Source organism: Camelus bactrianus, chromosome 17, assembly GCF_048773025.1.
Source record: "Camelus bactrianus isolate YW-2024 breed Bactrian camel chromosome 17, ASM4877302v1, whole genome shotgun sequence".
NCBI classification, from domain to species: Eukaryota; Metazoa; Chordata; class Mammalia; order Artiodactyla; family Camelidae; genus Camelus; species Camelus bactrianus.
Genome location: NC_133555.1, coordinates 34,746,731 through 34,763,154, shown reverse-complemented (window position 1 = coordinate 34,763,154; position 16,424 = coordinate 34,746,731). Strand labels below are relative to the sequence as shown.

Here is a 16,424-nt window from a genome sequence, read left to right as displayed (position 1 = left end):
GTATTGGTGTTTTCTGTGTTCTCAGTCAGTGAAGAGAAAGAGAATTAGAACTTAATGGGGAACACTGGAATTTGACACAACATTGTAAAATGATTATAAATCAATAAAAAATGTTAAAAAAAAAAAAAAACTTAATGGGGGTGGGGGGCGTATAGATCAGTGGTAGAGCGCATGCTTAGGATGCACAAGGTCTTGGGTTCAATGCCCAGTACCTCCATTAAAACAACAAACTAATTACCTCCCCACCCCCACCCCCGGCCAAATTTTTTTTAAACAACAAAAAAACCTTAATAGGATGGGGTTGCTCTGTTGGCTTCCTCCCTTGTACCCTGTGATCCCTGCTGCGTGCAAAAACTGGAATGATCTGTTCATAACATAAAATAAGGCCTGTTACTCCTTTTTTTCAAAACCTTCTCAGACCTCCTAGAATAAAAATTTTGAACAAAAAAGAAATGTTTCAATAACAGAAGCACTGTATTCCCGGTACCTCTTTTAAAATGTGGAACAGTTCTCTGATGGAGAGATTTTTTTAATCCCCATTTTGTATCTGTGGAAACTGAGGTTAAAAAAAAAAAGTTGGCCAGTATCTCCCAAATGGCCAGTCTGCAACGGGAACCCGTGTTTGCATGACTCTGAAGCCCAATTTTAGCCTCTTCTCTGTGTTACCCAAGCCCTCCCAAGACAGTGAAGGAAAAATCTAAATAATTTTATCTGAATTCTCTTTATTCGAGTGCATCATCCCTCAACTATCTGGTGGCCAAGTATTGTCTGTATTTTTTTCTAGGAATCTTGGGACCCATGGCTTATCTCTCAGGAAGTGGTCCCACGATGGATGAAGAGAAGTCCATCATTTGTACCGTGTCTTCAAAGCGTATGCTTTTTGCCTGGGATGTGCAGGAGGTAAGTCCAGCCAATAAGGAGCACGGTTAATGCTTATCTGTGTGTATCCTGTAAAGCACAAGAAACAGGTACTGGGAGAAAAAAGATACTCAGAATTGGTAATAGAAACAGGATTTCAAATCAGGTCTTCTAATTGGTAGCCTTTTCATTTAGACTATAGACATACAGAGAATTCACTTTTTAATATGTATCTCTATATATAAACTTAGGCAAGACATTTTCTATTGAATGTAAAATGACTTTGTGAAATAAAAAATCTTTTGTTCCTGAGCGTCTTCATTACCTATTCTACTGCTTCTCTGTCAACTACTGGCATTTGTTATACTAGCTTTTTTAGAAAGTGGTCTCTAACTTTGATCACTTCCAAGGGGCACAAAGGTCTTCCATCAAGACCAGCAAATGTAGTGCAAGAAGCACTGAATATGGAGTTGGAAGACTCCAGAGTAGGTCCCAAACTGTTGTATTTTCTTGGCTTTCCTAGTTTGGATTTCTCTCACCTCCCCATAAAAATTAGATAATGATTTTCTACCACAGAGTGTTCTAAAGTATGATAAATACTCTTTTATGAAAATAAGGGGTGACAGGGAAATGATGAGATAAATGTCTAGTAGAGTACTGTTAAGCTTATACAATGTTACATGTCAATTACATCTCAATAAAACTTGGGAAAAAAGAAATTAGAAGGGTACACTCTTGGATAACTTTCTCTAGAGGAAATCAGCCACCATATCCCTGAGGACATCAGTGGACAGGTCCACATGACAAAGAACTCAGATCTCCTGCCAACAGCCAACACTAACTTGCAATCATATGAGTGAGCCATCTTGGAAACGGATCCTCCAACCCCAGACAAACTTCAGATTTTTGCGTCTCAAGCCAGCGTCTTATTGCAACCTAGTGAGAGACCCTAAACCATAGTCACTCATAAGTCCATTCTTAAATTTTTGACCAACAGAAGCTGTGTGAGATAAGTGTTCATTGCTTTAAGCCACTATGTAATTTGTAATGCAGCAACAGATACAGTTTTCGATGCTCGGAAATGGGGTGCTTCCATAACAAAAAACTAAAATGTGGAAGAAGTTTTGGAACCAGGCAGTGGGCAGAAGCTGGAAAGAATCTGAGGGAGAGTGTTGGGCCTTGAAGAGATTGTTAGCAAAAACTTAATGGCCTACCATGAGATTGCCAGTGAAGAATTAAAGTGTGAAAATGCTGTCGGACACTGGAGGAAAGGGGATCTTTGATAGTTGCAGAAAGGTTAGCAACACTGGCACCCATGGCAGTGTGAAAACTAGAAAATGTATTGAATGAACTGAGTGATGTTACTTACAAACTTTCCAGGTAGAATGCTGAATGCTGGCTTCTTCTTGCTGCTTATAGTAAAATGGAAGAGAAGAGGGAGAGGAGAAGGTATGGACTGTCAAAAGGGAGCCCAGAATTGCTGGTTTTGAAATTTCCTAGCCTCTCTAGGTGGCAAATGATGCTAAAATCTAAGAAGGGGACTCTAAGCAAGATCAATCCAGGGCAGTGTCAGTAAACCATACTATAAAGTTGAAGCCAAACAGGTGGCTGCAGAATTCTTTATTAGACCACATAAAGATCTAAAGAGGTGCCTCAGAGAACTGTTGAATCAAGCAACAGTACTTTTAAGAAGTTTAAGGCATTGTCCTTGGCAGCCCCAGCAGAAGCCCAAGGTATCAAAGTATTTACCTCAAAGACTTGTGGATGTGGCTCTTGTCTAATGGCACAAACCAGTAAGACCCACAAGGTCTCTAAGGGAATTACATTGTCAGAAATGCTACCAGCTTGGATTTACAGGGGTTGAGACATCACAAAAGGAAAAGAGGTCTTTGTTCCCACACTTTTACAGACAATAATCAGGCTTCAAAAACTACTCAGCTGCAAAAGTGGGCTACCATATATGGAAAGGGAAGGATGCCTCTGAAGACAGAAGCAAGAGCCTAGAGAGTGGAGCCGAGAGTTGCGGAGAGTCTTTCCCAGACCTTGACTCCTAATCAGCATGCTACCAGCATGTTCTCTGTTGGATTTCAAGTTTTCTGTGCAGCCGTGATTCCTTGGTGCTTCCCATCTCCCCAACTCCACCCAATTTTTTCCCTCTTGAATGTGAGTGTCTATAATGTTATCCTGTGCCTACCCTACCCTTGTATTTTGGGGATGTAGGGGACAGACAATTTGTTTACTTAGTTCTAAGATTTTCACATCAAGATGAACTGAATCCCAAGAGCCTCATCTAGACATAATTAGACCTAACTACCTATAGCTAATTAACAATGAGATCCTAGATTTTGAATGATGCTGTAATGGTATGAGGTATTTGGGGGCATTGGAAGATGGTGAGTGTATTTTGTGTGTGGGAGAGAGGTAACTCATTGTGGGTACACAGTGGACTGTGTCAGCCAGCCTTTGAGATGGTCCTCAGTAGTCCTTGTCCCATAGTAGTCATGATCTTATGTAGTCCACTCTCACATCGAAAAGGGCTGACTTTTTTGTAACCAATAGGATATTGTGGAAGTGATGGTGTGTAACTTCTGAAGCTAAGTCATAAGACACTTCTTCTCCCTCAAATCATTGGCTCTTAGAAAGCCAGCCACAGTGTTCTGAGGACACTCGAGAAGCACTGCATAGGGGTGAAGTACTGAGGTCTCCTGCAGTAGCCAGCACCAATTTGCCAGCCTTATGAATGAGCCATCTTGAAAATGGAAGTTGACTTCAGCCTCACAAGAGACTCTGAGCCAGAACCACCTCGCCAGGCTGCACCTGAATTTCTAACTACCAGAGGAACTGTAAGACAACAAAAATTTAATCGTTTGAAGCCACCAGATTTTGAAATGATTTATTACACAGCAATAGATAACAGGACACAGGAAAACTGTTACAGTGTTAGGAATCAAAATAGTGATGACATTTGGGGAGGGTGGGGGCTGGTTAGTAATAGAGCAAAAACAAGAGGGCTTGGGAGGGAGGGTATAGCTCAAGTGGTAGAGCCCATGCTTACCATGCATGAGGTCTTGGGTTCAATCCCCAGTGCCTCCTCTAAAAAATAAATAAACCTAATTACCTACCCCCTCAAAAAAAAAAAAAAAAAACAAGAGGACTTACAAATAGTGATATTGATTACTTTGTAATAATGTATTAACCTTTGTGTGTTCTTTTCTCTTTGTGTGATACACTTCAATTTTCAAAAGACTGAAGAAAAGTCTAGAAGGGAAACTCTTCTGTCTCGATGGCAACATACAAAGTTAATGATACAGTAACAATGTTCATGGTAGTTGATACCTCTGAACTCCTACTATGTACCAGGCAGAGTTCTAAAGATGTTTCACATGTTGTGAAATGTAATGTAACAGCCCCATAAGAAGCCACGGTGGTAACTTGCCTAATGTCACACTCTTAGTAAGGAGCAGAACGGACTGGAGCCCAGGGAGTCGGATTGCTCTTTATACCCATCGTGCATTGAGTTCCTGCCTTGGAATATATTGCATAGTTCCTTTCTAAAGTTCACCACCCCTCAAATAATTGAGATGTTCAGGATAACTGTCTTATTCTTTTCCCAGGAGCAAGAAATGGATCTGATTGGGAGGAGGCTTCCAAATAAACACTGGCAGAACAAAAGAGTGGTGGTAGGTGTGAGGAGCTCCTTGAACACATGCGTGTTACTCTCATCCTCTAGGGCACAATGATCTGGTCAAGCCCAGTCCAGCAGTCAAGCATCATGCACCTGGCGACCCTCCCTCAGATGCATCTTGCATTCACTGTAGATTTGAAGGGAGCCATCAAAGTGTGGAATTGTCGGGATGAGGACACTCTGGCGACCCTCATCATGTCTCAGGCCTGTCTCTCCTTGGAAGCCTTTCTCACAAAGGATGACCCATTCCTGATGGTAAGTGAGCCCTGAATCCTGAGAGGGCCCACAAAACCAAATGCCTGCTGCCTTAACAAGTGTTGTGGCCCTCTTACTGTCACATCACAGTCTGTCTTCTCGGAGGTATTCCTATCACGTAGCCTGAGAGCCACAATATACCAGTGAATGGTGGCCATAGAAACCTCCAAACCATCTTGGATGTTGACCTGCTTCAGGTACATTTCCCCAGTCATTCTTGTCTTTTTTTTTTTTCCAAATACAGAATATGTCCTCATTTATTTTTATATTATATATTTATGTTAAAATGTATACATGTTTATTATCAATGGAATGCTATTAATGCAATTTACACATGTGGGTTTCGTCTGATGTTCACATCAACACGTTTTCAGTTGGTATCATTACTTCCCTGTTGGAGATGAATCCACAGAGGCTCCTCACTGTTAAGCCATTCACTCAAGTTGATACAATAGTTAACATTAGTAAGCCTCTTGGTCTTCCATATTTTGTTCCCTATTTTATTTTTAAAATGTCAGAGTTATTTATTTTAGTTGAAGTATAGTCAGTTTACAATGTTGTGTCTATTTCTAGTGTACAGCATAATGTTTCAGTCATACACATACATACATATGTTCCTTTTCATATTCTTTTTTCATTATAGGTTACTACAAGATATTGAATATCCCCCAGTCATTTTTGTTAAAAATTTTTTCCTGAATTATTTCATGTCTCTGTTTCATCTTCCAAGTGTGTATTATTGTACAGTACATGAATTTAGACAAGGACTATGTGTGGACAAGGAGATGTGGTTTTGGGGAGACACTGAGAAAAAGAATATTGTTGATGTACTAATGAGTAACTATCCTTGAGGAGTACTTTGGAGCTTAGAAAGTTTGATTTCTTGGGATTATCCCAACAACTTTGTGAGGCTGGCTGGTCAGAGGTTTTAGCCTCCATTGTGATTGAGGAAATGGTGACTTACCTTGCAGATGACTGTGCTGACTTCTGCATACTTGACGACTTCATGTCTCCTTCTGTTGACATGATACTGATGCTCTGGTTTCAGGTAGGCACTTGTGAAGGCGACATCTACACACTGACGGTGCCTGAGTTAAAGACTGTTTCTAAAGTTAACGCATTTAAATACAGAGTTGATCTTCTCTACTGCTCTCCTGACAAAAGGTGGATCTTTGCATCTGGGACACATGAATGTATCTTGCCAAAGGTAGGTACCGCTCTAAATTTCAGGAGCAGTGGGTCAGGCATGAGGAAGGTGAGGTTAGGCAGTATTAGAAAAATGGCAGAGCTTAGTGAGGATCGGACATGACTGCTCCCTCCTCTCAAAGGCCACATCACACGTTGAATCCATTCCCAAAGCCAAGAAACAATGTCTTTGAAGCAATAATACCCAGTTGCCAAGACAAATATTTATTAATATTTGCTCAAGAAGCCTTAATGAGTCAAAGAGATGGAGGAGGGTGAAAGATGTCAAGGAATGAAGATGTTTAGTAACCTTATTTACTTCTCCTTTCCTTACTTTACTTTTATCTGCCTTGGCTGGAAAGCACAAAGAAGCCCAGAAGTAAATAAAAAAACGCATCAGCCTCTGAATGTCACTCTGAAAAAGTCTTTGGCCTTGAAGCAGACCATGTTTAGCATGTGGACTGGGCACCAGAGAACCAGGAGCTGAGAGAGAAGGCAGCAAAATCAAAACAGACCCTGACTAGTTCTCTGAGATTTTCCCCTCTATTTAGGCAACTGCATCTTGATCAGGGGTTCAAACTGGCCAGAAGAGAAGCTTCTGCTATGTGTGTCCTGACAGGCAGGATAGGAAGACAGTTTCCAGTGACAAGCAGTGATCACTCAGTGCTTTCTGAGATTCAGAGTAAACCTTTGGCTACAAGATGAGGACTTGGAAAGAGGCTTTTCTGGAATCACTCCTATACTGAGATGCTCTGACCTCCCCCCTTCATCTGACTACGTGTGCAATGCTCTCTCCATAGGTATTTTTCACAGAGTGCTTACTGAGACCATCAGAAGGCAGAACGCCTCTCTCTCTCTCTCTCCCGTTTTCATCATGCTGCAGAGCCTGCTGGGCCCCAAGGAGGACAAACAGGGTAACACTGATGTTCCAAAGAGATGCTTTAAAAAAGACAGGATTCACCACCTTGGATCTAACAACTGAGGGGACTGGGGGCAGGACATTCATCCAAGGTAGGTAGGCTATGCCGCATGAGAAGCACTGGTTTCTCCCTATTCGCATGCTTTCATTTTTAGCCGTGAGTGTGTGTGAATAGGTCTGTCTGTGTAAAGGGGGCTGGGGATTTCTTTAGCTGGAGGCTGACCCACGCTGGTTTGACTCTAATGCCTTAGCATTCTGACCTCTGCACTCCACCCAGCTCTCTTGAGCAGACATGTTTGGATTCCCATGATACTTTCGGGCCTGGATTCCAGTGCCCCTTCCCTCAGTGCCCGAGCTAGGAATACAGACCTGTGTTCCCATGTTACAGCCCCTATCACCACCGTCAGGGACACGTATTTGTCAGGCCACTGACCTACCTTTCGTTTTCCTTATTGAGCTGAAGTCCCATGGAAGCAGGAAATAGGTTTTTTCATTCAGTGTAAAGATACTGTTCTGACTGAATGATCCAAAGTACGACTACATGTGTGTGCGTGTGTTTTGTGTGGAAACAGCACGTGAGATTGCAAGTTTCCTGTTGCCAGTTCACATGGAGAGTCCTATTTGGATGGGAGTCAGTGATGGAAATACGATTGTCTTTGAGAGTGGGCCATACCTCTTCCTCGTCAGCATCAGTGGCCACCTGCTGCAGCGGTTTGAGTACCACGACAAGACCATCTGCAACTTATGGGTGGTACGTAAACTCCTTCTCCCCCCGCTCATGGCTTTAACTTGCACTCTGGGCCACTCACCCACCGGTATCCTTTGAAGGATTCTCTCCATGTCCTGACGACATCCGTGGATGACTCTCTGCACGTGTACATGTGGGAAGAGGAAGGCCGTTATCCGTACCTCAGGAGCTGCTGTCACTTGGAACACATAGGAAGTGATCAGACACCGAGCTGGTAAGCCCTGCTTTGTGAGTTTAAACTTCCCCTAAAGATTTTAAATTTCTACATAGAAAAATGAATGAAAGGATAATAGGCAGTTTTTAAAGAGTCTTTGAGGATATATAGAAATAGACTCAAGCCCAAAAAGAGAATGGCTAGTTCCTGGAGTATGTCCACAACCCTTGCAGTAGATTCCAAAAAGCATTCCGAAATGGCTCTCAATTTATATTCCTACAAGAAGTATATGGAAGATTTCTGTCTTCAGTATCCGGTCTTTGCTTGCAAGGTTTATATTTTTTTTGAGTTCATTAGTCATTGGGGTTGTTTCTGAGACTTAATTTTTCCACTTATTTTTCTTCTCAATTGCTTGCTCTCCTCTCAGTTTTTCTTGAGATTGTTACATACTGTACATAGAGGTCTTATCTTCTATGTATTTTACAAATACTTTCTTTCAGATTGTTGCTTGCCCTTAAAATGTTTCTTTTTGGCAGTGTCTAATAAAATGTATATGCATAGAGCCTTTGAACTACCAATGCCACTAAAAAGAATTTAGTGACGGTACACCTTCAGCGAGTAAAAATACATCAGTTGTTTACTGCAACAATCATTGTAATTGCCGAATATTGGAAACCACCTAACTGCCCAAACATGAGAGACTGTTTAAATTACTATGATATATCCACATAATGGACTATTGTGCAGCTGTAATTTTTCAAAATGGGAGAAATGTCTATTTAGATATGAAGTTATTTCCAGTGTTTTTGAGGCAAAAAAATTTTTTTAAATATAATTAATGTATAATTATGTTTGGCAGATTTTTTTCATATTTTTTGCTCTCTGTACCATATCTGAGAAATCTTAGCCTACTCTAAATCATAAAGACTTATTTTCTATCAATAATTTTAAATACTTCCCCTTCATATCAGATATCCCATACCAAATAGCTTTTATCCATCTGAATTTTTTTTTAGAAGGTAGGGAAATTTTATGTCTTTCCCAAATAGAATCCAGTTGTACAATGCACAGTTTGAGTTTTGATGAACATATAAAATCCTGTAATCAGACACACAATATTTCCATCACCTCTGAAGTTTTCTTATGTTCCGTTATAATCTGTCCCTCCTTCCAACTTAGCAGCAGGCAACTACTGGTCGACTTCCTGTCTCTATAAATTTGTTTATTTTTTTCCTAAAATATTATGTAAATGGAATTATATAGTATACATTTCTTTGTGTCTGGCTTCTTTCAAAGAGCATGGTGTTTTTGAGATTCACCCCCTATTGAATGTATCAGTAATTCACTCTTTTTTGTTACTGAGTAGTGTCCCACAGTACAGCTAGCTGAACCACAGTTAATCACTCCACCAGTTGAGGAATATTTATGTTGTTTCTAGTTTGGAATGATTATGGATAAAACTGCTAGAAACACTAGTGAATGGGGTTTTTTTTTGTATTTACAGAGTGTTAACTGTTGATTTATGTTTGACTTGATAAGAAACTGGAAAACTCTTGCCCAGAGAGTTGTATGTTTATACATGCCCACCAGCAACATATGGGAGCTCCAGTTACTCCATATGGTATTGTTTGGTTTTGGGTTTTGGGTTTTGTTTTGTTTTGTTTTGTTTCACATTCTAGTAAATATATAGTGATACCTTATGGTGTTTTTATACTGTATTTCCCCAATAATATTGACCAACTTTTCATTTACTTATTTGCTATCCAGAATTTTCCTTGGTGAAGCATTTGTTAAAAAATTTGCCCATTTTTAAAACAATTTTATTTTGAGTTATAGTCAGTTTACAATGCTGTGTCAATTTCCAGTGTAGAACAAATTTTCAGTTACACGGGAACATACATATATTCATTTTCACATACTTTTTCACTGTGAGCTACCACAATATCTTGTATATATTTCCCTGACCTATACAGTATAATCTTGTTTATCTATTCTATATATACCTGTCAGTATCTACAAATTTCAAACTCCGAGTCTGTCCCTTCCCACCCCCTCCCCTCTGGCAACCACAAGTTTGTATTCTATGTCTGAGTCTGTTTCTGTTTTGTATTTGTGTTCTTTTTCTTTTTCTCTTTTCTTTCTCTCTTTTTTTTAGATTCCACATGTGAGCGATCTCATATGATATTTTTCTTTCTCTTTCTGGCTTCACTTAGAATGACATTCTCCAATAACATCCATGTTGCTGCAAATGGCGTTATGTTGTCAGTTTTTATGGCTGAATAGTATTCCATTGTATAAATATACCACAGCTTCTTTATCCAGTCATCTGTTGATGGACATTTAGGCTGTTTCCATGTCTTGGTTATTGTAAATAGTGCTGCTGTGAACATTGGGGTCTACGTGTCATACTGAAGCAGGGTTCCTTCTGGATATATGCCTAGGAGCGGGATTACTGGGTCATATGGTAAGTCTATTCCTAGTCTTTTGAGGACTCTCCATACTGTTCCACAGTGGCTGCACCAAACTGCATTCCCACCAGCAGTGTAGGAGGGTTTCCTTTTTTCCACAGCCTCTCCAGCGTTTGTCATTTGTGGACTTTTGAATGATGGCCATTCTGACTGGTGTGAGGTGATACTTCATTGTAGTTTTGATTTGCATTTCTCTGATAATTAGTGATATTGAGCATTTTTTCATGTGCCTATTGATCATTTGTATTTCTTCTTTGGAGAATTGCTTGTTTAGGTCTTCTGCCCATTTTTTGGATTGGGTTGTTTGTTTTTTCTTATTAAGTTGTATGAGCTGTTTATAAATATCCTGGAGATCAAGCCTTTGTCGGTTTCATTTGCAAAAATTTTCTATTCCATAGGTTGTCGTTTTGTTTTACTTATGGCTTCCTTTGCTGTGCAGAATCTTGTAATTTTAATTAGGTCCCATTTGTTTATTCTTGGTTTCATTTCTATTGCTTGAGTAGACTGCCCTAGGAGAACATTTTTGAGATGTATGTCAGATAATGTTTTGCCTATATTTTCTTCTAGGAGGTTTATTGTATCTTGTCTTATGTTTAAGTCTTTGATTCATTTTGAGTTTATTTTTGTGTATGGTGTAAGGGAGTGTTCTAGCTTCGTTGCTTTACATGCTGCTGTCCAGTTTTCCCAACACCATTTGCTGAAGAGACTGTCTTTATTCTATTGTATGTTCTTGCCTCCTTTGTCGAAGATTGGTTGACCAAAAGTTTGTGGGTTCATTTCTGGGCTGCCTATTCTGTTCCATTGGTCCATACGTCTATTTTTGTACCAATACCATGCTGTCTTGATTACTGTAGCTCTGTAGTATTGTCTGAAGTCTGGGAGGGTTATTCCTCCAGCCTCTTTCTTTTTTCTTCAGTAATGCTTTGGCAATTCTGGGTCTTTTGTGATTCCAAATAAATTTTATTATGATTTGTTCTAGTTCTGTGAAATATGTCCTGAGTAGTTTGATAGGGATTGCACTAAATATGTAGATTGCCTTGGGCAGTATGACCATTTTAACAATATTGATTCTTCCAGTCCAAGAGCATGGGGTAGCTTTCCATTTTTTAAAGTCTTCTTTAATTTCCTTACTCAATGTTTTATAGTTCTCTGTGTATAAGTCTTTCACCTCCTTGGTTAGATTTATTCCTAGGTATTTTATTACTTTGGGTGCTATTTTAAAGGGGCTTGATTCTTTACTTTCTTTTCCTGTTGATTCATTAGTGTAAAGAAACGCAAATGATTTTTGTACGTTAATCTTGTAACCTGGTACCTTACTGAATTCTTCGATTAGTTCTAGTAGTTTTTGTGTGGACCTTTTAGGGTTTTCTATGTATACTATCATGTCATCTGCATATAGTGACACTTTTACCTCTTCTTTTCCAATTTGGATCCCTTTTATTTCTCTCTCTTGCCTGATTGTTGTGGCTAGGACTTCCAAGACTATGTTGAATAGGAGTGGTGAGAGTGGGTAGCCTTGCCTTGTCCCAGATTTTAGTGGGAAGGTTTTGAGTTTTTCACCATTGAGTTCTATGCTGACTGTAGGTTTGTCATATATAGCTTTTATTACATTGAGATATGTTCCCTCTATACTCACTTTGGTGAGAGTTTTTATCATAAATAGGTGTTGAATTTTATCAGATGCTTTTTCTGCACCTATTGAGATGATCATGTGGTTTTTGTCCTTTCTTTTGTTGATATGATGCATTACATTGATTGATTTGTGTATGTTGAACCGTTCTTGTGTCCCTGGGATGAACACTGCTTGATCGTGGTGTATAATCCTTTTTATGTGCTTTTGGATTCTGTTTGCTAATATTTTGGTAAGGATTTTTGCATCTATGTTCATCAGTGATATTGTTCTGTAATTCTCTTTTTTGGTAGTGTCTTTGCCTGGTTTTGGTATCAGGGTAATGGTGGCTTCATAGAATGAGTTTAGGAGTATTTCCTCCTTTTCAATCTTCTGGAAGAGTTTGAGAAGGACCAGTATGAGTTCTTTGTATGTTTAGTAGAATTCCCCAGTGAAGCCATCCGGTCCTGGACTTTTATTTGTAGGGAGGTTTTTTATTGCTAATTCGATTTCATTTCTAGTGATCAGTTTGTTCAAGTGGTCATTTTCTTCTTGATTCAGTCTTGGTGGACTGTATGTTTCCAGAAACTTGTCCATCTCCTCTAGATTGTTTCCATATAGTTGTTCATAATATTCTCTTATGATATTCTGTATTTCTATGTTACTGGTTTTAATTTCTCCATTTTCCTTTCTTTTGCTTATTTGTGTTCTCTCTTTTCTTTGTGAGCTTGGCCAGAGGTTTGTCAATTTTATTTACTCTTTCAAAAAACCAGATTGATTTTTTTCTATGGTTTTTTAAATCTCTATTTTATTTATTTCCTCCCTGATCTTTATTATTTCCTTTCTTCTCCTGACTTTTTTTTTTTTTTTTTTTTTTTTTGCTCTTCTAATTCTTTTAGCTGGTAGGTTAGATTGTTTATTTGAGATTTTTCTTTTTTGAGGAAGGCCTGTATAGCTATAAACCTCCCTCTTAGCACTGCCTTTGCTGTGTCCCATAAATTTTGTATGGTTGTATCTTCATTATCATTTGTCTCAAAGTAGTTTTTAATTTCAACTTTGATTTTATCATCGACCCATTGGTTTTTTTCAGTAGCATGTTGTTTAATCTCCATGCTGTCACTTTTTTTCTCCTTCGTTTTTCTGTAGTTTATTTCTAGTTTTATGGCATTGTGGTCAGGAAAGATGCTTGAGATAATTACTATCTTCTTAATTTTGCCCATTTTTAAACCGAGATGTTTATTTTCTTCTACTGAATTTTGATAGCTCTTTATGTAGTTGATCTTTGGTCAAATAAAGATTTGTAAATATTATCTTCCACTCTGGTTTGTCTTTCTACTCTGTCAGCAGTGTCTTTTAAAGAATAAATGTTCTTAATTTTTAAAAAAATGCATATATGCTTTTGAAATATAGTCAGTTTACAATGTTGTCAGTTTCTGCAGTATAGCACAATGCTTGAGTCATACATGAACAAACATATATTCGTTTTCATATTATTTTTCACCATAAGTTACAACAAGATATTGAATATAGTTCCATGTGCTATGCAGTGTAAACTTGTTATCTATTTTATATATAGAAGTTAGTATCCACAGATCTTGAACACCAAATTTATTCCTTCCTACTCCCTTCCACCCCTGGTAACCATAAGTTTGTTTTCTATGTCTGTGAGTCCTTTTCTGTTTTGTAGATGAGTTCATATTGCCCTTTTTTTCTTTGTCTTTTTCTTTTTAAGATTTCACATATGAGTGATACCATATTGTATTTTTCTTTCTCTTTAGAATGACTTAGAATGATGATCTCTTGGTCAATCCATGTTGCTGCAAATGGCATTATTTTATTCTTTTTTTCTGTGTGAGTAGTATCCCATTGTATAAATTTACCAGAGCTGCTTTATCCAACCATCTGTCGATAGACCTTCAGGTTACTTCCATGTCTTGGCTATTGTATATAGTGCTGCCATGAATATTGGGGTGCATGTATCTTTTTGAATTAGAGTTCACTCTGGATATATGCCCAGGAATGGGAATGCTGGATCATATGTCAGTCTATTTTTAGCTTTTTGAGGTATCTCCATGCTGTTTTCCATAATGGCTACACCAAACTACGTTCCCACCAATAGTGTAGGGGGAGCTTCCGTTTCCTGCACAGCCAGTCCAGCATGTATTATTTGTGGATTTTGAATGATGGCCATTCTGACTGGTGTGAGGGGGTACCTCATTGTAGTTTTGATTTGCATGTCTCTGATAATTAGCGATATCGAGCATGTTTTCATGTGCCTGTTGGCCATTTGTATGTCTTCATTAGAGAACTGCTTGTTTAGGTCTTCTACCCATTTTTGGATTGGGTTGTTTGTTTTTTTCTTATTAAGTTGTATGAGCTGTTTATATATTCAGAGAGAGTAAGCCCTTGTCTGTCTCACCGTTTGCAAATATTTTCTCCCATTCTGCAGGTTGTCTTTTTGGTTTGCTTATGGTTTCTTTTGCTTATCAGTTTAATTAGGTCCCATTTGTTTAAGTTTGCTTTTCTTTCTACTACCTGGGTAGACTGCCCTAGGAGAACAGTGCTAAGATTTATGCCAGCTGTTGTTTTTGCCTTTGTTTTCTTCTAAGAGGTTTATAGTGTCCTGTCTTATGTTTAAGTCTTTAAGCCATTTTGAGTTTATTTTTGTGTATGGTGTGAGGGAGTATTGGACTTTTATCAGTTTCCATGCAGCCATCCAGTTTTCCCAACCCCATTTGCTGAAGGGACTGTCTTTACTCCATTGTATATTTTTGCCTCCTTTGTCAGAGATTAATTGACCAACAATCTGTGGGTTTATTTCTGTGCTCTCTATTCTGTTCCATAGATCCATATGTCTGTTTTTGTATTAATACCCTGCTGTTCTGATTATTCTAGCTCTGTAGTATTGCCTGAAGTCTGGGAGGGTTATTCCTCCAGCTTCATTGTTTTTCTTCAGTAATGCTTTGGCAATTCGGGGTCTTTTGTGATTCCATATAAATTTTAAGATCATTTGTTCTAGTTCTGTGACAGATGTCCCGGGTAATTTGTTTTTATTTAGATTTATTCATGTATTTATTTTACATTATGATAGTTTTAAAATTGAAGTATAGGTGATGGTCAGTATTATGGGTTACAGGTATACAGTTTAGTAATTCACAATTTTGAAAGGTTATACTCCATTTCCAGTTATTATAAATGATTGGCTAGATTCCCCATATTGCACAGTACCTCCTTGCAGCTTTGTTTACATCTAATAGTTTGTACCTCTTATCCTCCACCTCCATCTTGCCCCTCCCCCTTCCCTCTCCCCACTGGTAAACACTGATTCCTTCTCTACAACTGTGAGTCTGTTTCTTTTCTGTTATATGCACCAGTTTCTTGTATGTTTTTTAGACTTCACGTGTAAGTGATATCTTACAGTGTTGGTCTTTGTATGACTCATTTCACTTAGCATAATGCCCTCCAAGTCCATCCATGCTGTACATCCAAAACTGATAATAACATTTTAAATCAATGGTACTTTAATTAATTTGTTTATTTATCTTTAATGGAGGTACTGGGGATTGAACCCAGGACCTCATGCTTGCTAAGCTTGTACTCTACCACTGAGCTATATCCTCCCCACAGTGGTAGTTTAATTAAAAAGGAACCAACCAACTAACCAACCAACCCATTTAAAATATGGGGAGAAGAATTGAACAGATATTTTTCCAAAAGAGGAAATGCAGATGGCTCACAGGAACATGAAAAGTTGCTCAACATCACCAGTATCAGGGATATGCCTGATCGAAGTCACAATGAGCTATCATCTCACACCTGTGAGAATGGCCATCATCAGAAAGAACCCAAATAACAGATATTGGCAAGGATGTGGAGAAAAAGGAACCCTTGCACACTGTTGGTGGGAATGTGAATTGGTGTGTCCTAGGTAATTTGATAGGACTCACATTTAATCTGTAGATTCATTTGTGTAGTTTGGCCGTTTTAACAATGTTAATTCTTGGACCTGCAGATATGTCATTCTAAATGAAGTAAGCCGGAAAGAGAAAGAAAAATACCATATGATATCACTTATATGTGAAATCTGAAAAAAAAGAAAAAAGACAGATGAACATTTTTACAAAACAGAAACAGACTCACAGACATAGAAAGCAAATTTATGGTTACCAGAGGGGGAAGGGCATGGGAAAGGATTAAATTGGGAGTTTCAGATTTGCAGATACTAATATATATAAAATAGATAAACAACAAGTTTATACTGTATAAAATAGGGAACCATATTCAATATGTTGTAGTAACTTATGGTGAAAAAAACGTGAAAATGAATATAGGTATATTCCTATATGACTGAAGTATTGTGCTGTACACCAGAAATGGGCACAACCTTGTAAATTAATTATACTTCAATAAAAATATATATTTAAAAAAATTTTAAAGACCTATGAAAGATTGCTTTGGCAATTTGGGGTCTTTTATGGTTCCATATTTAAAAAAAAAACATTAATTCTTCCAATGCAAGAACATGGGATATCTTTCCATTTCT

The 16,424-nt window shown here is 38.3% G+C and overlaps 1 protein-coding gene across 19 annotated transcripts in view; it reads left to right on the top strand.

The window, feature by feature from the left end:
* Positions 1–16,424, top strand: part of FBXW12 (F-box and WD repeat domain containing 12) — a 58,918-nt gene that overhangs the window by 39,605 nt on the left and 2,889 nt on the right. For 17 of the 19 annotated variants that reach the window (XM_074344949.1, XM_074344948.1, XM_074344946.1 and 14 more), the window contains 6 exons: positions 785–900; positions 4,589–4,798; positions 5,847–6,005; positions 6,784–6,994; positions 7,475–7,653; positions 7,731–7,864. In XM_074344949.1, the coding sequence (XP_074201050.1) occupies positions 785–900; positions 4,589–4,798; positions 5,847–6,005; positions 6,784–6,994; positions 7,475–7,653; positions 7,731–7,864 (1,009 nt within the window). Of the gene's footprint in view, positions 1–784; positions 901–4,588; positions 4,799–5,846; positions 6,006–6,783; positions 6,995–7,474; positions 7,654–7,730; positions 7,865–9,308; positions 9,426–16,424 lie in introns of all 19 variants that reach the window. The other 2 variants (XR_012500013.1, XM_074344952.1) reach the window with 2 other exon arrangements.